At 41.1% G+C, this 18,600-nt stretch overlaps 4 protein-coding genes across 6 annotated transcripts; 2 read left to right on the top strand and 2 right to left on the bottom strand.

Annotated features, from left to right (window-relative positions):
* Positions 1-1,073: 1,073 nt before the first annotated feature.
* On the bottom strand, positions 1,074-4,885 carry LOC116199749 (serine--glyoxylate aminotransferase). The gene is made up of 6 exons (XM_031530225.1): positions 4,723-4,885; positions 3,670-3,918; positions 2,923-3,207; positions 2,471-2,837; positions 1,774-1,984; positions 1,074-1,456 (listed from the first exon to the last, which is right to left on the bottom strand). Exons 2-6 carry the CDS (start codon positions 3,872-3,874, stop codon positions 1,319-1,321), a joined length of 1,206 nt encoding a protein of 401 aa, XP_031386085.1. The 5' UTR covers positions 3,875-3,918; positions 4,723-4,885; the 3' UTR covers positions 1,074-1,318.
* Positions 4,886-6,592: 1,707 nt separating this feature from the next.
* On the top strand, positions 6,593-9,636 carry LOC116201512. The gene is made up of 4 exons (XM_031532774.1): positions 6,593-6,883; positions 6,986-7,195; positions 8,304-8,643; positions 8,859-9,636. Exons 3-4 carry the CDS (start codon positions 8,329-8,331, stop codon positions 9,444-9,446), a joined length of 903 nt encoding a protein of 300 aa, XP_031388634.1. The 5' UTR covers positions 6,593-6,883; positions 6,986-7,195; positions 8,304-8,328; the 3' UTR covers positions 9,447-9,636.
* A 1,589-nt stretch (positions 9,637-11,225) lies between these two features.
* LOC116198607 (protein TIC 62, chloroplastic) lies at positions 11,226-14,744 on the bottom strand. Of its 3 annotated transcripts, none has more exons than XM_031528793.1 (9): positions 14,399-14,743; positions 13,907-14,019; positions 13,706-13,759; positions 13,443-13,527; positions 12,931-13,036; positions 12,751-12,837; positions 12,509-12,606; positions 12,312-12,421; positions 11,226-11,547 (listed from the first exon to the last, which is right to left on the bottom strand). In XM_031528793.1, exons 1-9 carry the CDS (start codon positions 14,685-14,687, stop codon positions 11,482-11,484), a joined length of 1,008 nt encoding a protein of 335 aa, XP_031384653.1. In that variant the 5' UTR covers positions 14,688-14,743; the 3' UTR covers positions 11,226-11,481. The 3 variants fall into 3 exon arrangements, with proteins under 3 accessions (XP_031384653.1, XP_031384655.1, XP_031384654.1); XM_031528795.1 differs by having other exon boundaries at positions 13,907-14,014; positions 14,399-14,641; XM_031528794.1 differs by lacking the exon at positions 11,226-11,547 and adding an exon at positions 11,597-12,020 and having other exon boundaries at positions 14,399-14,744.
* A 2,079-nt stretch (positions 14,745-16,823) lies between these two features.
* LOC116201441 (mitochondrial fission 1 protein A-like) lies at positions 16,824-18,547 on the top strand. The gene is made up of 5 exons (XM_031532687.1): positions 16,824-16,996; positions 17,561-17,699; positions 17,780-17,901; positions 18,154-18,217; positions 18,311-18,547. The coding sequence occupies exons 1-5, from the start codon at positions 16,904-16,906 to the stop codon at positions 18,394-18,396; spliced, it is 504 nt and encodes a 167-aa protein (XP_031388547.1). The 5' UTR covers positions 16,824-16,903; the 3' UTR covers positions 18,397-18,547.
* The last annotated feature ends 53 nt before the right edge of the window (positions 18,548-18,600 follow it).

The following is an 18,600-nucleotide window of genomic DNA, read 5'->3' as shown; positions in this document are numbered from 1 at the left end:
ATACGAGACTTGAGTTTACATGAAGCTTAGGTACTAATACTTATCAATTTGAATTTTTAAGTGGAAATGAGTCCAAATTCATATAAATTCAATGAAAATTCAATTATTTTATTTTATTTTATTTTAAATTTTCGACGTATGATTTTGTAGTGATCCATGCTGCCTAATATATAGAAGTCATATGCAGACCGACTAATTCATATTTGAATTGAATTGCCCCGTTAGAGGTAAAATTCACCATCCTAAGATTCGCCCGAGTCGTCCTTTAAAAGAAAAAGTCAACCGAATCACATGAACGAATCCGGTTCTTTTGTTTTTTTGTTTTTTTTTTTTTCCTTTTTATTTTATTTTATTTATGAGATGGTTTTTCAATTTCAACTTGAGAAGCTGCTAAGGTAAGGCCTTCGCCCATGACTGTATTGCAATTGTTGGAACAGACTATAACGTAACGCACAAAGTACGTAAAAATCATAGGGAAAGCTTGTTTACGCATCCTCGAGTTGGACACGTTTTGTTATGGACGCTAAAGTTTAAGAAGTCCATCCGCACATCGTGAAGAACTCGGTACCACCTAAAAAGACCAAGGACTAGATCATCCGCCCGTTGTGTTGTTTCGTGTCGCGTTGCGACGTTAAGATCTCGGTGCAAAGTGAGATGAAAATGAAAATTCGAAGCATTGCATAGCACGACCACGTAATCTTCAGACTCAGAACAAACTGTAGGATGCAAACTCAAAATTTCCCTGAATCTCCCGACTTTGCTCTTCCATGGTTCTGGGACCAGTAAACTGACCATTTCATCATCTCGACCGATTATAAGTTTACTGGAGCAAAACCTGTTCCGCTTTCCTTAGGAGTGACCATACATTCGTCGACAGGCTGCAAAGATCTTACATTTTTCAAATACAGTACCTCGGCATGCCGACAGATGCAAATTTGCCGAACGATAGAAAGCCTACAGAGTGAAGTTGCAAGGCATTCCCGTCGGCCATGACCAAATGCAACGCTAAAATCATGAAGAGCACTACCAGTTCTCTCCTATGAAGTGCAAACAAGAAATTTGGCACAGCGGAAGTGCAGGAATAGGGAGAGATAACGTAAAATGAAAAGAAGGTTCTACAGATACTTGAAACACGGGATCTCAGCGTAGCGAGAAAAGCAAGCTTATCGAGCCAGAAACTCGAGAATAGCCTAATAACTGTCTAGGCGGAGTTGGAAATAACCCGGTATCTTTTTTTAATTACATGGAATCAGAGAGACGAATGTAGATAGGAGAAGAGGCAACTTAATTACATGAGGAGGAGGTGAGGCTCCGGGATTTAAATACGGGATGGGATCAACGGGGTGGTATTCTGAAAGTATGCAGCAGCTGCCCCCACCCCGCTTCCGAGCTTTACAGGGTAGCCGACATCCTTGAGCACCATCTCAACTCCAGCAAGACAGCCCAACAGTTGCAGCTGAACACACAAGCAAATTAGGAACTTCATTAGCACAGTGTCTTATCTCATTTAAGGTGAATTAGCCATCACACATTCTAATGAGTTCATCTTAAGAACCAAATTCTGCAGATAAAGTGCTTTCAAGGTCGATAAGATATTTAAAAATTCATTCCGCGCAGTACAAAGGTCATCAACACCGGAAGCAGTTGAAAAACTTCTGCACAAAGTAAGTTAAAACTGCAAACTGGTATGTACATTTCTCGTTGATTCTCATTAACTACCATTTCCAGCCCTGATCATGGATAATGAAAAAAGGAAGGAAAGGGAACGTATACCTCATTCAGGTTACCGAGATGCCCTATTCTGAAGACTTTCCCGGCTACTTTGTTAAGGCCAAGACCCAAGCTCAAGTTGTATCTCTTCCATGCCCTCCTAACAATCTCCGCACTGTTAATGTATGAAGGGACGACCACCGCAGTTACGGTGTCACTAAACCATTCCTCTTTCTGGGTGCAGTTCTTCAAGCCCCAAGCCTCCACAGCAAGCCTGAACTTGAAAGGTTTTTACTTGGTTAGAGGAAACATAACATTTATATATTGAAATAGAAAGAAAAGGAAAAGGCAAACACAATATATTCTGTGATCCAAAATGGGGGTGAAAGCAAGTCAGGGGCACCTGCGAACTGCTCGGGCTCAACCTTGATGTCTAATGAAATGCTTCTCCATTTTATTAAGCTCGACTTTAGTTCAATCTTCCCAATTACTCAGCCTGATTGAACTTCTATTTTGTTATAACATTTCAGTTGCTTCACTGTTAAAATTAAAAGGTCATCCTATATGAAAACTAATACTAAACTTCATCAAGTTTGCCCTCTGTCACATATTTTTTTGAGGCAGGTCCAAATCTGCAAAACGATGCTCAATCAAGCTAGATCGTGGCATTGTAGTAACTCGAGTCACTCGACTTTGCTTAACTGCAACTGCTAATCCAAAATATACCATCAGTTATAAAAATCTGAGAATGGGCTTTTACCTTGTTGCTGTAGCCAGACGGTTATGCCTAGCGATGACATTGTCAAGACCTTCCTCGAAAATCAGATCGAGCGCTGCTCTGAGTCCATACAAGAGTTGAATGGAAGGGGTGTAAGGCCAATATGTTCCCATTTTGTAGAACTTCAGGTAGTCCTTCCAGTCGAAGAAGACTCTGTAAGACTTTGCGGTCTTGGAAGCCTCCAGGGCTTTGGGGCTTGCGCACACGATACCCATCCCAGTTGGGAGAGAAAGAGCCTTCTGGGAGCCTGTCAAGGCCACATCCACTCCCCACTCATCCATGCGGAAATCGAGAGCACAAATGGATGAGACTCCATCAACCAACAACAGAGCTGGGTGCCTGTAATCATCTGCATAATCCACCATACATTTTATACAAACAGAATTTGCCCGAAGATACACAGCAATAACCAAGTTTACAGTAAAAGTGCTTACCGAGTATTTTTCTTACTTTAGCCAAGTTGTTGGTGACTCCAGTGGCTGTCTCGTTATGAACGATGCAGATTGCCTTGATGGTGTGATTGGTATCTGCTGCAAGCTTGGAGGCCATAATGTCGAGGTTGGCACCCTGACCCCAATCACTCTCAACAACATCCACATTGAACCCAAGGCGCTGCTGCTGATCAATCCACAGCAAGCTGAATTGGCCAATCAGGAAAGATATGATCCGATCTCCAGGAGACAGCGTATTGGTTAGAGCACTCTCCCAGGCACCAGTACCTACAAACATCCAAAGTGAAGCATTAGCTTAAGAAACTACCTCACACTGATCATGAATTTTGCAAGACTTCTAACATTTCTATGCCCGAATAATCAGTTCTCCTAAAAGCATAAACTTGTAGGATGGAGCACTTAACATTTCTCTTTGCAAAACTCGGACTTGACAAGTGCAGACAGAAGCTGGAATAACTCAGAAACCAACAGAGTAAGTAAACAAGTACGCGGCTCCTGAGGTTCAAAACTCGAACCTATACTCAAGCACAATATTGATAAGAAGATTTCTTAAAACCTAAGCTTTCGGGAAAAATAGGTCATCAAACACTCTTCTCTGAACAAAAACTAAAATGCAAGTATCACTGAATTAGGCCGGATCAGTTCCATTTGGATGTGTCTAGATTTGGGGCTCGGACTGAATGATACTAACAGCAAGTAGCAGTTAGCACTGTACATGACACATAGTACCTGTAGTTGGAATCAGGAATGGGGTGCCGCTGGTGGTCTTGAAAATCTTCTTCACATCCTCTAGGAGAGTCTTGGTCAGAGCTGGAACTGCAGGGGAGCGGTAATCCTCATTGTTCCTGTTCATTGCCCTTATGACCGGGTCCGGGATGTTGACGGGGCCCGGAACGAAAAGGTGGTTCCTCCCTGGTCCATAGACGTAATCCATCTTCCCCTTCCCAAAATCTCACCGCAGATGTGGAGTGACGGTTCCTGCGTGTTCTTATGTGAGTACAAATACGAACTTGCTCGTGCAGTGATAGCCATATATCACTGTGGGATCGAAAATGTAATGAACAGAAGAGCATAAATAAGATGATGACACACTCATCAATCATCATTTGTTAAAGACGTATTCGCCGACTTTGTCACTCGGTTTTTCTTTTCCGCGCAAGCCGTTAAACTGATGCAGACTAGGAGTTAATATATGTGAATATCTATTTTAACCACAGAAGTTCTCTGCGGAAGTTCCAAAAACACAATCAATCAAATAGTCGCCATGCGCATACAAATTCCATAACCAACCAACCCGATCATAATATTTCTTCGAATATTTTCCCTCATGGACGCTTCTTTCTCTCTCACAACATACGAACGCACCTTTTTAAAGGTCTGGAGACAAAAACCCAACAACAACACTATGGACATAAAACATCATAAACAAAGACGATTCCCATGAAATAGACACAGCCAAAGGAAGCAGAGCATAAACAAAGGGTGGCGTAAGCAGAAATAGACACAGAGAACGAACAAAAGCTCCAAACTTCCAGCGATGATTCCCATGATACACACACACACACATATATATGATTATATCAATCAAAACGCCTTCAGTTCAGAGAGAGAGAGAGAGAGAGAGAGAGTGAGTAAGAGGAAAACAGCCAAAGCAAGCCCATCTCCATGCCGATTATACAGATGCTTACATAAGCATTATTACACACATGCATGCAAATATATGCATATAATTATATATATATATATATATATAGATATATATTTGTGCGTTCAGATGTCTACCTGAAAGCTCAAACACGTCGATTGAGCTCAGTCGTCACAGTGATTTTGCAGCACGCCTCTCTCTCTCTCTCTCTCTCTCTCTGAAGAAGAAGAAGAAGAAGAAGTGAAGAAGAGCGCCGGCAGGCAGGGAAGGGGGAGGGGGCCAATAAGAGCCAAACGATCAAATGGGAGTTTTATAACGGGAGCGCGGGAGAGCCAATCGACCTTCCACGTGGGTCCCTTTCCCTTCCACGTGGCGGATAAGGGCGCTACGTGTTGTAATTTTGCGGCTGCAGGAACCGCTGACGTGGAAATTCGACGCTTCCCCGTTGGATTTATCTATTTATATATTATATTATGGCACTCCTCAAAACAGAAACAGACTGCCCTCGTTTGAAAATTAACTAATCTCCATTCCAACTATATATATATATATATATTTAATTAGATTGTAATAATAAGATGAAAAAAAAAAAGTAATAATTATATTTATGAGAAAAAGTACTAAATAATTGAGAGAAAATAAGGATTGTGTTGTGAAAAAAGTAATGAATAATTAAGAGAATTTAGTATTAAAAATTGAATTGAATGGTAGTTAAGATAAAAAAAATTGAAGAAAAATGAAAATAATTTGAAGCTTGTATCGTCAACTGGTTCTCTCACACTTATTATTTTTCTGGATGGAATGAAATAAAATTGTTGGAGATATTGTTCTTGTTATACCAAACAACAAGTGCATGTTTTCTCAGAATTTAAACTTATATTCTACTCCTTACGAGTCGATATGTCTCACGCTTAGTATTATAAGTTAAGGTTGACAGTATAATTGCAATCTGATTTACAAAAGCACCTTTGAAAGATAGGACATTGTTATTAATGCGTCAAGCTTAGTACTCTTGCACCTAACTGATTTTACTATCAAAGAATGACAGCGGAATATCATCTCGATAGATCATAACGTCATCATATCCGTCCGAGCTTATGAGCGGCATCCACGAGTACCGGAACTTGAACAAGAGCTAATGCCTGAGGGGAAATTGCATGCCCTACTAAACAGATTGTCAAGAAGCAACAGAAGTGGCCATCACAATTAGGGGAATCATCAGGAGGTGGCTGCAGAAGAGAACAATTTGGGGGGAGGGGGAGCAAGTGATGTGTGTGGAGGAGGTTAATGGGAGGGAGGTGTGGTTGAGACCCCATTATCACATTATCTGCCCAAATTGCTTTCTCAACCTCTCATACCCTCCCTCTCACCCAAATGGTTGAGTAAGTAAATTCCACATTCTTGGGTGTCTTCTTCCATGCTTACATAACATAAAAACAGAACAGACAAAAAGCAATTGTTGTCAATGGTCCCCTCCCCCCAATTCTCTCCACCCGTTGATAGCTTCACTGCAATCTTCCTTCATATGTTGTAAGAAAAAATAAGTTGGCATAGCCGAACTTCACTACCTTATGGATTTTCGACATCATTTTTTCGTAACCGGATTGGAAGGTACAAACGATTCAAGATATCGTATCAGATGACCCATCTCGATGTTTAATTAGAAGAAAAGTTACTCATTTCAATTCAAAGTGTCGAGACTCTTTAGTACATATCTGATAGTCATCGTGAATGAAAAGAAACAAAAATAAATCAATGATATAAAGCATGATTGATTCTATCTCATTCATTTATTTTATAAGAAAAAGAGAGAAATAATGCTTTCTGTTTTTTAAATTGTCGTGAGGAGTGATATTTGGTTCTGCAGTAATTTTTTTTACTTTACTCCACTTAAACTTCATTTATCTTCAATTCAACAGTAAAATTATTATCTGTTTGGCAACCGAAAAAAATTTAACTCAACTCGCAAACGGACAAAAAATGGGGGTCAAACGGTAATATGGAGGGACCCACTGCCAGAAGCCTTCATCTTCTCCGTCCTCTGTTGCCCTAATTTTTTTTGTTTCACAGACAGAACGGTCAGCCGAGTTCCATCTAACCTCTGTGTCGTCGATCTTGCTAACCGAGATTTGAAATCGGACTTCGACGGTGGTGAAGCTGTTGAATCTGCCCCGATTTCAACTCCATTTTAGGGGCGTCGCCGCGTAGAAGACATCGACATCGGCAGCGAAGCCTCCTAATCGACATTGCCGAGTCATAATCGGTCCAGAATTCACTGCAATCGGCCGCTCGAAGAAGGTAAGCGATGTCCGAATTTCGCAATTACAATAAGCAATAGATGATTTCACGGATATAACATCCCATCTTGCACATTTTTCCCTATGGGTCTTGATTGCGCAGAAGAATCGGTAGAAAGTACCTGCAAGAACAGGGCAAAGGCCCCCCTTTGTCAGGAATACGATTCCCCCAACTGAGCAACGTCTGCCACAGAAGGACAAAGATTCCCTTCTTTCGGTTTTTTTGAGGGTCCTTGCACTGCTAAAATTCACCAGCACGCGAGGCTTTAAATCCCAGCGTCTCCTCTGGTGTCGAACGCATTCTGCATTTCAGGTAATTTCTACATTTCCTCTCGCCAGTTGAAGATGTTTGTTGCATAATTTTATGGCTTCCACTGCATTCTTTGGTCACTGAGAGCCAATATGTTGTTCTTGTTTTGCTGAAACCCCGTGTGAAGGTTGTTCTGTTGTTCCGTGTTCGGCGAATGTGCAGTTACAGTTTATCTTTCTGTTTGTTGAGTGCTATGCTTATCGCCTTATGTCGATTACTGATTCTGTGTCTAGCTCTTATACGAATGTGAAGCTGCTGTTCTTCTTTCTTCTATCTGTTTGCTGAGTGCTATTCTTATTTTGGGAGAAGATCAAACCAGTACGCGAAATTATTATCGGGGACATTACTCGTTATTGGAGTCAGCCGCGGTTAAGAAATATTATGTAGCCACAGTTTAGAAATATTATCGAATAACATTCAACAGGTCGAGCATGGCATTTCAACAAGATATAGTACATCCAAAGTTGAAAGGTAGAAGCCGGTTGGCTTCTCGGGTGCTAGCCGATAGCTGCTGTTCTTCTTTCTTCTTTCTGTGAAGTTGTTATTCTTCTTTCTTCTTTCTGTTTGTTGAGTGCTATTCTTACTATCCGATAGGTTCCGAGGACCCGGTTGGCCCATCTCGGGTGCTAGCATGCTCAATTATTAGAGAAGAATGGTAATGGGTCTCTCTTGGTTAATCATGTTTGGTCTCATCTTAATAGGGAGAAGTTCAATTGAAGCCTTTTCCTTGGCACTGCAATCCCATCCAGTCAAATCCCTAAAAGCCTTTCTCCCTAACTATCTACTAGTATTGTGATTGTCTTCCTATTTTAATGTAGTTTGTGGTCCATTTCCTAGCATGTTCTTTGAATATCTTTAGCATGTCCAATTATTCTAGGACAACTCACTCTGTAAGTTTCTCATGAAGTCATATGTCCTGTAGCTTACTATCTGAATGGTTTGAAGACCATTTAATTCTTTGTCAAAGTAATTAGTGTATGTCTTCATTCATAGGAAGTGTCATTTGAATCTTATGTTTGATAGCTGACCTTCTCTGCTTATGGAGATGTCCAATTTTACACAATTTGATTCTGGTCTGTTAATATTATTTTTTACCTATTATGTGTGGAAGTTGTGGTCCAAAAGTTGCATCGATAATGGCTCCAAAGGGTGAGAATGTACTGGAATGGAGTGATGAGATGGAGTTGGCATTCATACATATCATGCTTGAAGTCTTCAAAGTGACCCAAACGACTTCCTGGAAGAGATCTCATTGGGAAGAGATGACTAAGGAAATAGAGAAGCAATTTCCTGAAGCACAACTTTGTTGGACGAAGGTAAGGGACAAGTGTGCTAGATTGAAAGGGACATACAGGCAATTCACTGAGCTAAGGAACCACACTGGAGTGGGATGGGATGCAGACACGAACACCATCAAGGCCAGTCCCGATGTCTGGGATATGTTTAGCAAGGTACACGCTTCAAATATGTTACTGTCTTCTGTGCTTGAAGATGAGTTCATAATATGAGTTATGCAATGCTAACAATTCCTTTTATTTAAAATGCCTATTGGTTGTTCAATTTTCTAGATATTGGCATGTCCTTCACGGGATGTCGTTGGCTTTCTATAGTTCCTCACTATTTACTGTTACTGTTCTCGTAACATATACCGTATCTCAATGTGCAGAAGAACAGGGCATTCAAGGCATTCCGGACCAAAGGCTGCAAGCACTACAGCCTATTGAATGAGCTTTTCAGTTCTTCAACTGCTACCGGTGCTCTTCGCATCTCCTCCACCAATCCACCGACAACTTCATCTGAGGAACGACGGCTGCATGCGGCATTCATATCAGCGTCGAGGGGAAAGCAGAAACAGGCTGTCAACATCGTGGAGTGCTCCGACGAGAGTGACGACCCTGTCAATGTTGAAGATCCAATAATATCAGAGTCCCGACGTCGAGTGTCTAAAAGAGCTTCATCGGAAAAGTCCATAATACATGAGTGCATGGAATTGTTTAGGGATAGCTTCAACAAGAATGGTCTCGAAACCCCATCGGCATCAAAGCGAAGCAAGTCCGTATCAAGCCCTGATAAGCCAGAGAAGGATAGCGTCAACGAAGCCATGTTAGAGTTGAAAAAATTGAAGGAGAAGGTCCCGCGTCGCTTTTATGTGAAAGCCGCAATGGCGCTGGCAGATAAGGAAATAAGGAAGGTTTTCATGTTCTTAGACGAGGACGAGCGAATTGAATGGCTGCAGAACCTTGCCGACTCCTGAATCGACGCGTAAAGTATATTGGTTTACGTTTAGTTGAACATGTTCCGCTAATTGCTTTTACTTTACTTTGTTATGACATTTCTTATCCCCAGAATGTTTGTTTCGGGTGTTTGGAATAATTTCATTTGAATATTTTTAATGCGTGCTTTGACTGTCTTGTGTGGTATGAAATGTGGTTTTTAAATGTTAACGTACAGTGTGCTATTCTTACAACAGTTATAGGCGTACAGTAGCAATTCTCAATATGCCAAGGAATAGCAATTCTGCACGGTATGCCGGGAACTCTGACGATGACGAGATCGTTGTTAGACAGTGGTGGTTCTTCTTATTGATGGTACAACTAATGGAGGCCGAACGAGTGGTTCAAAGGAACATCCCATGCAGAATTTCGGCACTTCAGGGAAGACAATACACAATTGAAGTTTTGGGGAATGACGTTAGATGCTTCGAGTCATTTAGAATGGAACCGTATGTGTTTAGAAATCTTTGCGACACACTTCGGCTGCGCTGTGGTATCACTGACAGTAGGAATGGTATCACCGTGGAAGAGATGGTAGGAATGTTCTTATTGATTATTTCACATAGTTCACGCTATGCAATTGTGGCGGAAAGGTATCAACATTCAAAAGAAACGGTGTCACGATCAGTCATAAAAATTCTCCGAGGTATACTAGCCTTATCACCCGAGTATATTCGACCGAGGAACGTAGCTGTACAACCGGAAATTGAAAGGGAACCACGTTGGCGTTTCTTTAGGGTATTTTCCTAATAATGCCAAGCTATGAATAATTTATATCGTAAAATTATGTAAGTTACATAATAATTTTGTATTGTCACGCAGGATTGCATCGGAGCAATTGATGGAACACATGTGGCTGCATGTATCCCCAGAGAGAATAGAGTACCATATCTCGATAGAAATGCTGAGATAACAAAAATATATTGGCCGCTTGTTCCCACGACATGATGTTCACATATGTCATGACAGGTTGGGAGGGTTCGGCACATGATTCAAGAATATTTTCCGAAGCTGCTACATTGGAGCAATTTCCAGCGCCACGTGGTGGTTAGTATTTACTGGTTACTTTTCTCTTTTCGATAAAATTTCAACCATAACATGTTTAACTGAACAATTTTCCTTTTTTTTCTTCCCAGACCAATATTATGTTGTCGATGCAGGGTTTTCAAACATTTCTGGATATTTGGCTCCATACAAGGGGGAACGATATCACCGAAGTGATTTCGGACGGCGCAATCCACCGACAACAGAGAAGGAGCTTTTTAATCAGCGTCACGCATCAGTGCGCAACGTCATCGAACGTTGCTTTGGTATTTTGAAGAGGAGATTTGCCATACTAAGATTAATGCCAAACTTCATACCGTTAAGACAAGGGCAACTTGCCCTTGCGTGTTTTGTTTTGCATAATTTTATACGACGCAATAATTATCACGACAGATTATTTGCGAAGTACAGCGATGCGTGGACAGAATACGATGAATTTCGAAGTCCACCGCCAGAAAAAGGAATTAGAACTAAAGTGGATATGAGTAGTGACGAAATGAATGTTGTGCGAGACCGTATCGCTAATCGCTTATGGCGCGAAGAAAGAGGAGGGCGATGATAGACCCGCTCTTTTATTTGTATTTGAATGTAGTGAGCGAATTGTACTGTTTTGCTATTGAAAGTGTCAAATTTTTATTAAATGGTGTCTTGAAAGTAAATTGATATTGGAAGGAAAATTGAAATTGGAAGCAAAAGGCAACATGGGGCCCACCATGAGTTGCAAAACACACAAAAATTTGTCTTATAGTGTAAATGAGTTGAGTTGAGTTTTTTTAACTCATTTGCCAAACACAACCTTACATTCTTCTCATACCCCGAGAGAAAAATTACGTTCTTGTAACTATACAGAACATACATGCAACAATATATTGGCGCCGAGCTCATTGGCTTGGCAAAGTTTCTGTCATTTAGGAGACGTGTAGGTATAAGTACGTATACACTGTGTAAGTTCGGGAGACCTGGGATTAAGGGTCATTGAGCTTTGGCAGCTTGGAACAGTTCTCGCCATTTCTTCGGGTCGCTTCCTGGACCTTCGCCCTGTGGATGAACACAACAATTAAGCAATAAGAGCAGAGTTGAAGTTGCGGTAGGATAACCCATCAGCGGATCAATTACGTTCTAATTCCGCTTTCGTGATAGCATTAGCAACTTAGAAACAGAACTAAAGTAGAAAGAGATCGGGTTGAACTAATCTGAGCCTCACACCAGTATATGAACTTAACAAACTGGACCTCATCAACATTAAACATCTCTTAAGATCAGGATCTTGGTGTAACAACAGCCATATTGAGTTCCTTCTCTTTGAGGAAGAAGCAACGGGTTTTTAATGGATCAGTGCATGTATTAAGTGAAACCGCCTGGGTAGTTTTTCTTTCCAGGAAATTCGACCCTTAGATAAGTCTGTTCTTGAAGGATATATTTTCTCATCTTGGCATTTGGCGAAGAAAATGTTACCTAGTGAGAAGTTCCTTCCATACTTTTTCTTTTGATAAGTGATAATTCCTTCCGCACTTGAACCATACAAAACGGAATTTTGTATTGAATTAGGAAAGCATTCAAAGTAAGGAGTTTCAGAGATAAGCCCCGTTCAAAAATAGAACATGAGCCCGGAGGACTAGTAAAAACTCCCAAAAACATCAATTCCAACCGTTCGAAATTTTAGTCAAACTAAACCTTGGGCTGAACCCAAATAAGGAGTACCTATAATCGACTAAATTGAATTCATCAGAGCAAACTTTGGCAGCAAAATACCAACCCGCCAATGCAAAAGAAAAACAAGAAAGATTCTGAGTAGTACATACCACAACAGAGTTGATCTCATAAGCTTCGCCTTCAGCGAATTCTATGTCCAATAACTGTATACAAGCCTCAGCAACGACAAGTCTACTGGCCTCTCCAACAAGCTTGTCCCCTAATTGCAAATAAAAACCAGTTACTAGAGTTAGCAGTCATTTCAAAAGGTGCAGAAAGTTCAAGTAAAGCTGATTGAGGTTCATACCTTGACCGATTACAACTGCACGACGTTCCCCAGCTGTAGCTTTCAGCAAAGTATTCAGATCATATGACGTGTAGGGTCCATCAGTCAATCTACCAGGTCTAACATATACATGGAAAAAAGAAAGTATGTTGAGTTTCGAGCAGGCAAAACTTAATATGAGACATGCCATTGTTGCTTACACCCCCCCCCCCCCCCCCCCCCCCCCCCCAAAAAAAAAAAAAAAAGGCATTGCTAGCACATACCTTAGTATAGTAAAAGGAAGGCCAGATTCCCGAAGGAAGTCTTCCCCCATCTTTTTATACTTGAGAACCCCAAAAAGGTTCATAATGCTGTGAACAGAAAAGACTATTACTGCAATATTGATTTTTAGGTAGCTGAAAAAACATGATTTAGCATAGAAAGATAAAAAAAAAACAACTAACCTCCATGGAAGCTCATTGCACTTAGTAACACCAACTGACGAAACCAGAACTACTCTCTTCAAAGACTTCGGCAGAGCAGAAATAACATTTCTCACACCCTCCCAATCTTTTATGGAAAAATGACAATAAAATCAACAAACAATGTCATTGAGTTGACAAAGCAGATCAGTAGAAAGACATTACAGCTTAACATAAACAAACAGGAGGCAAACAGAGGGCATAAATTTAAGGTTCTGTTATACTAAATGATTGGTTAAAATATTATTCCAACATGCTTGAGTTCCATTGGATCCCAACTCCGCTAGAAGTTGGCAGAGATCTGCAGAACTTGATTGGACAAAAGTATGATGGACTATGCAGTCAAAAGTGCCAATTACTTCCTTCTCTCTCTGGGATTAGAATAGTGATGAAATCTTAAAAATAAGGAGGTAACAAGCAATTGTATCTTGCTTAATTACATTATGCGGTGAAAGAATGTCCAGTGCAGTTTATACTTATATACTAAGCCTAACCTACACGTTCCGGAGAATTGTCCCCTTCCCACCGCTTCGAAGGAAAGGCTGTAGTTCCCGTGCAGCAAATCACATGTGTGACTCCCTGCAAAAAACAGTTCAACCTTTAAGAGGCAATAAACTTAATGTCTCCCCGGATATGCGATTAATAAACAAAAACTGTTCCACACTCGTGACTCAATGTCTCAAAAACTTTTGCAGATAAACAATTAAAAAAGAAATTAAAGAGATCGCCCTTAAACATAGATGGATGGAAACCGTACCTCAAACATCGATGGATGGAGATCCTGCGCGTTCCTAGTGTCTCCTTTCCATACCTGTGACATGTCACAAGCTTACATTTTGCAACCAAGTTCCTTTTTAAAGTTTATAAGGCACTCGTTGTAAGAAAAATTCGCGGGAAATTTGATCAATTGATCGGGGAAAAAGAAAAGCATTACAAAAACCAAAACAGAAGATGGAACCTTTAATTTCTCTTCATCTTGTTCACCAAACAAAGACACGGCCTTCTCGGGATTTCGCAGTATGAGCCGTGTTTTAATATCCCGTTTTAGCAGCGACGCAACAACCAGCTGTCCTGAAACCGAAGCAGGAGTAAATTACTGCAAAACTGAATCTCTTCTAATGTAAATTCCATCACATTCCATAGTTTAGAATCATGCAAAGGGCAGCTCCGTTCCTAGAAGGCCTAATTTGGATCGTCCAACGCGTTCATCTCACTAATATCATTGCAGAGCTTCAGGATGCAAGCAACCAGAGCCGACATGAAGGTGCAATAGCGTCCAACACAAAATTCAGATGTAAATCATAGTCCGCCGTCTGTCCCTCACTAAATGACAGCAGCGGCGAGCAGTTCTACCTCAAAAGAATTTCTGAAGATTGTACCCACTAACATCTCAACGGCTACAGAGTCTGAGCTAAAGAATGGCGCATAGAACATTAAGGTTTCGACCTACCAACACCACCGGAGCCTCCGAGGACGAGGACAACCTTAGAAGATGCAGGAACGGCGGTTCCAGCGTCCAAACTGGGGGACTCGGTAACCTCATCGTTCACTACCGTGGAGGTAACTGCCGGCACTACCGCTCTCCGCTTAGAGCTCGAACGAGAAGTCTGAAAGGAAGTAAATGGCTTATGGAACTTCTGCAATGGCCGGTAGGTCAGCAGAGGTGACCGGTGAGGCGTTCTGAAGGATGGCTCGAGGAAGAGGGGAAGCTCGGGAACTGACCAGGGAACTGCAGCCATCGCGGAGTTGCAGAGGGGAGGGGCCGAGACGAGACGAGAGGGACAAATGAACCGTAACAATAATAATAATAATACTTATGGTTCTAAAATTTTAAGGGAAATTTAACTTTTGGTCCCTTAAGTTTAGCGTTGGTTCTGATATGCTCCCGGGATCTCCATCATTGTCTCTCTCTCTTTTTTCTTTTTTCTTTTTTCTTTTTTCTTTTTTTTTTTTATAAATAAGGAAGATTCATTACTAAATATTAAGACATATCGGGATATCCCTCAAGCATACAAAACAAGATACAAAAATTTGACTTGAGATCAAATTAACCTAAGTCGTGAACTTGGGGATTATCTTTACGAGAAATCCAAATACATTCCCAATTTATTAAACGATTAAGTAGAGGGATAGTATCCAGGACAATGCTTCTAATTTTTCAAGGGGAATGAGAAGGACTACGGATCGTATCAACTAGCAAGAGAGCATCACATCTAAGGCTAAGCCAACAAGACAGCTTTGGCTCAGCTTGCAGGGGTGAAGATGCCTCAACAGGGGAGAACCATGAGTAGGAGATCAACTGGTTGTTACATTTCATGATACCTGCCAAGCAGGCTCAACTGATGGTCCATGCAGCATCAGTATTGATCTGAATCCAATCTCGAACAGTGCTGCTTGATGATCGGCCAGTGTGCATCGATGTGCTTGGCAGGTCATCCAACTGAGGCAAGCTGTGTTGTGGTTCAGTTGCTTCACTTTCGCTGTTGTGCTGATTGCAGTAGTAACTTGTCTTGTTAATATGTTCCTCGAAGGCCCGCTTGATTCGACGAGTTGAGTCAGATAGGTCACTTCTTTTGCCTGCAAACAAGACTTCATTTCTTAAGCTCCATAAATGATATAAGATGAGGGCACCATACAAGCAAAATGAAGAACTATCTGGTAATAATCGCACAAAAGAGACGGGAGGATTAACAATGAAATTCACAAAGGTCAATGAGCGAAGTGCTTGGGATTATGTTTGAAGGAGAATAAAGAAGTTGGCAAATTGAAACCACAGATAAACGGGAAATCACTGGTAGTACGTTATATTTTAGATAAGATGATGTATGAATAAGGATTAATCTTACGAATAAATTGAAGATATCTTATGATCTCAATTAAAAAAAACTCTTTTAACATTTTAACTTATAGCATAAGTGTTTCTATAATTTGTTTGTTTGTTTAGAAGGAATTTCATCATATTTCTCATCAAATTTTATCATTTTTATTGTTATAATAGTGAAACATGTTAGTAAAAGTGTAGGAAAAATAAAACATTATATTTACTTATTACTTTTCAAAAGGTTTGAAACTATTTATCTATCCATCATAGTGTTAAAAAAGAGTGATCAATACTTATAATTTGTTTGGATTGCGAGTTATGGCAGCTTATAAAAGATTAAGGAGAGTTTCTATACAAATTATAATCCTCCATAATTTGTCATAACTAGAAATCCAAACAACCACTTAGAGTCATAGCGATATCGCTGGAGACAGTAGACCTTGATAGAATTTGGGATAACCAACAGCCATCGATCCTGACTTTGTAAAGATTCGAATTTGAAGGATTGGAATGGGGAAAACGAGTAAAGGAGTAGAGGCGCTAACATTTTTCATATTAATAAATATTTGAAATCATAAGCTTTTTGGAGGGGGGAGAAATAATCATAGGCTCTTTAGGAAATAATTACGTCAATGCCGTGCTATACACGAGTTTTCATCAAATCCGATTAATGCGGTTATCTTGTCTCTTTTTATTATGTTCTCCTACTTATAATTAAGACAACATGGATTAACAACGTGGCTTTTCATGATAAAAGATTAATAAGTATTGTAATATTAACACTAAGAGAATTGTACTATTGAACTTTTTTTTTTGGGGGGGGGGGGGGGGGGGGGGGGGGGGGGGGTGGGGGGGGGGGGGGGGGGGGGAGGGAAAGAAAGGAGATAATTCAAACATCGGATGGATTTATTGGTCCCCGACAATAACATGCACCATGAAGTTGGGCCTTTGGTCGCTCGTGAGCACTACAAATGGGCCTCCTCAAAGGCCCATTACGAGAGGCCCGGCCCAATAGGTGGAATCTTCTCTGCTCTCTCGTCGGCGTTAGTGTGACATTCACAATCACAGGCAGGTGGCTCGAAGCTCGCTCTGTCTTGCTGGTTTTGGATTCGGCGGACACACACGAGGAAGCAAATGGACGCCAAGATCGGGAAGTTCTTCGACTCCGTCTCCACCTTCTTCACCGGAGCCGATCAGATCCCATGGTGTGACCGCGATATCGTCGCTGTAAGTAATCTCTCTCTCTCTCTCTCTCTCTCTTCAAATTTCGGTGTTCTGGAGCTTTATGTAATACGCTCGTGTCCTGTTTTCCGTGAGCGAGTGGTTTGCTTCATCATGGCTCTCCAATGGCGGAAATTGTACCATGTAAGAGTTAATGGCTTCTTGTTGAGGTTCCTGGTGGAAGAATTGGTGTTTAACTCGCAATCACCTCCACTAAGCTACAATTTCCAGCCCAGCCGTAGAGACTTATTAGAGTTGAAGGGGAGATCTTCTTTTTTTTTCTTATTGAAGCACAACAGCTTCGTCGTCTGAACAAAAGCTTCTATTCGAAATGTACTGTACTCTATATGATATGCCCTTCCTGACATTTGGCGATTGCCGATAACGTGGTACAGTTGTTGTGGCTATATTTAGTTTTCCGATTTTTTGTCGTGCCATTTGCTTTTGTTATGGCAAAAGCTCGGCAACTAGTCTTGGCCTTTGTTTGTTCTTTGTTGCGATACTGATCAATATAGTGATAGTGATCGATATGGTCATCTTGATTCTCATGGAGAAGTGCTGCCTCGATAGGGCTGTGAGCGAGAGGTTGCTGAGGCAGAGAAGGGTTCCTCTGATGAGTTCAAGAGTGAGTGTATTATGCGCCTTTCCTGGGCCCTTGTTCATTCAAGGCGACCGGAAGATGTGCAACGTGGGATAGCTATGCTTGAAGGTAAAGCAATTATATAGAATTCGAAGTCTCTCTCCCCGCCCCCTCACTCTCTCGTGATTATCTGAACGTTCTATGTGCAGCTTCTCTTTCTGGTGCGAAAAGCCCGCTTCAGATGAGAGAACAGCTTTATCTTCTGGCAGTCGGATACTACAGGAGCGGGGACTATTCAAGAAGCAGGGAGCTTGTGGAGCAGTGCCTGTCGGTCAGAATCGAGTTCCCTGATCTAGTAGTATAATAAGGATGTCCATGCATATTGGCCATTCCCTTCAGATCTTTAACTTGATATTACTTCCATCATTGCTTCAGATAATATGGGATAAATTCCTTTATGCTAGAAGTGATTTTCGTGTACCAACTAAGATACTGAAGTGAATAGTAGTTCTACCGGAAAAGTTCCTTTCTTCAAGTTGATGGTTGTCGGAATCTTATTTGTGGTTAATATATATATTTGCAGATTGCCCCCGACTGGAGACAGGCTCAGACACTTCAGAAAACAATCGAAGATAAGATTACCAAAGGTAATAGTTCATATTGACAATTATTGCTGGATTCTGCTCTTTCTACCAGAAATCATCCGCCGTCATCTTCTGCTTTGCTCTTCATGAATGTAGATGGCATAATCGGCATTGGCATAGCTGCAGCTGCAGTGGGAGTGCTGGCTGGTGGGCTCGCTGCGGCATTTGCTCGGAAAAACTGACTCTAGATTTCCCGTCCAAACTCACTCCTGTACATCCTTTTTTATGTGTTCGGCAGACCTTGTTTTGCTCCTTTCTGTTATAAACCTTCAACTTGTACTCGTTTCTTTTGCTCTTCTGAATGCATACAATTATCTTCTTTTGTTTGTTTAATCCTCTGCTTTTGGTATTCCGAACGAATCTAATCTCTTAAACCGTACAAGATC

Source organism: Punica granatum, chromosome 3, assembly GCF_007655135.1.
Source record: "Punica granatum isolate Tunisia-2019 chromosome 3, ASM765513v2, whole genome shotgun sequence".
Taxonomy (NCBI): Eukaryota; Viridiplantae; Streptophyta; class Magnoliopsida; order Myrtales; family Lythraceae; genus Punica; species Punica granatum.
This window is presented reverse-complemented; position numbering and strand designations above follow the sequence as displayed.

What these genes read in the sequence shown, in the direction of transcription:
- LOC116201512 (XM_031532774.1), top strand. Translation starts at nt 8,329, where the DNA reads ATGGCTCCAAAGGGTGAGAATGTACTGGAATGGAGTGATGAGATGGAG. An exon ending in TCTGGGATATGTTTAGCAAG is followed by an intron (nt 8,644 to 8,858) that starts GTACACGCTTCA and finishes CTCAATGTGCAG; the next exon opens with AAGAACAGGGCATTCAAGGC.
- LOC116199749 (XM_031530225.1), bottom strand. Translation starts at nt 3,874, where the DNA reads ATGGATTACGTCTATGGACCAGGGAGGAACCACCTTTTCGTTCCGGGC. An exon ending in ATTCCTGATTCCAACTACAG is followed by an intron (nt 3,208 to 3,669) that starts GTACTATGTGTC and finishes GGATGTTTGTAG; the next exon opens with GTACTGGTGCCTGGGAGAGT. An exon ending in ATCTCGGTAACCTGAATGAG is followed by an intron (nt 1,457 to 1,773) that starts GTATACGTTCCC and finishes TTGTGTGTTCAG; the next exon opens with CTGCAACTGTTGGGCTGTCT.
- LOC116198607 (XM_031528793.1), bottom strand. Translation starts at nt 14,687, where the DNA reads ATGGCTGCAGTTCCCTGGTCAGTTCCCGAGCTTCCCCTCTTCCTCGAG. An exon ending in CAATTCTCCGGAACGTGTAG is followed by an intron (nt 13,037 to 13,442) that starts GTTAGGCTTAGT and finishes TTTCCATAAAAG; the next exon opens with ATTGGGAGGGTGTGAGAAAT. An exon ending in ATGAGATCAACTCTGTTGTG is followed by an intron (nt 11,548 to 12,311) that starts GTATGTACTACT and finishes GTTCATCCACAG; the next exon opens with GGCGAAGGTCCAGGAAGCGA.
- LOC116201441 (XM_031532687.1), top strand. Translation starts at nt 16,904, where the DNA reads ATGGACGCCAAGATCGGGAAGTTCTTCGACTCCGTCTCCACCTTCTTC. An exon ending in GTGACCGCGATATCGTCGCT is followed by an intron (nt 16,997 to 17,560) that starts GTAAGTAATCTC and finishes CTGCCTCGATAG; the next exon opens with GGCTGTGAGCGAGAGGTTGC. An exon ending in CGAAGATAAGATTACCAAAG is followed by an intron (nt 18,218 to 18,310) that starts GTAATAGTTCAT and finishes TCATGAATGTAG; the next exon opens with ATGGCATAATCGGCATTGGC.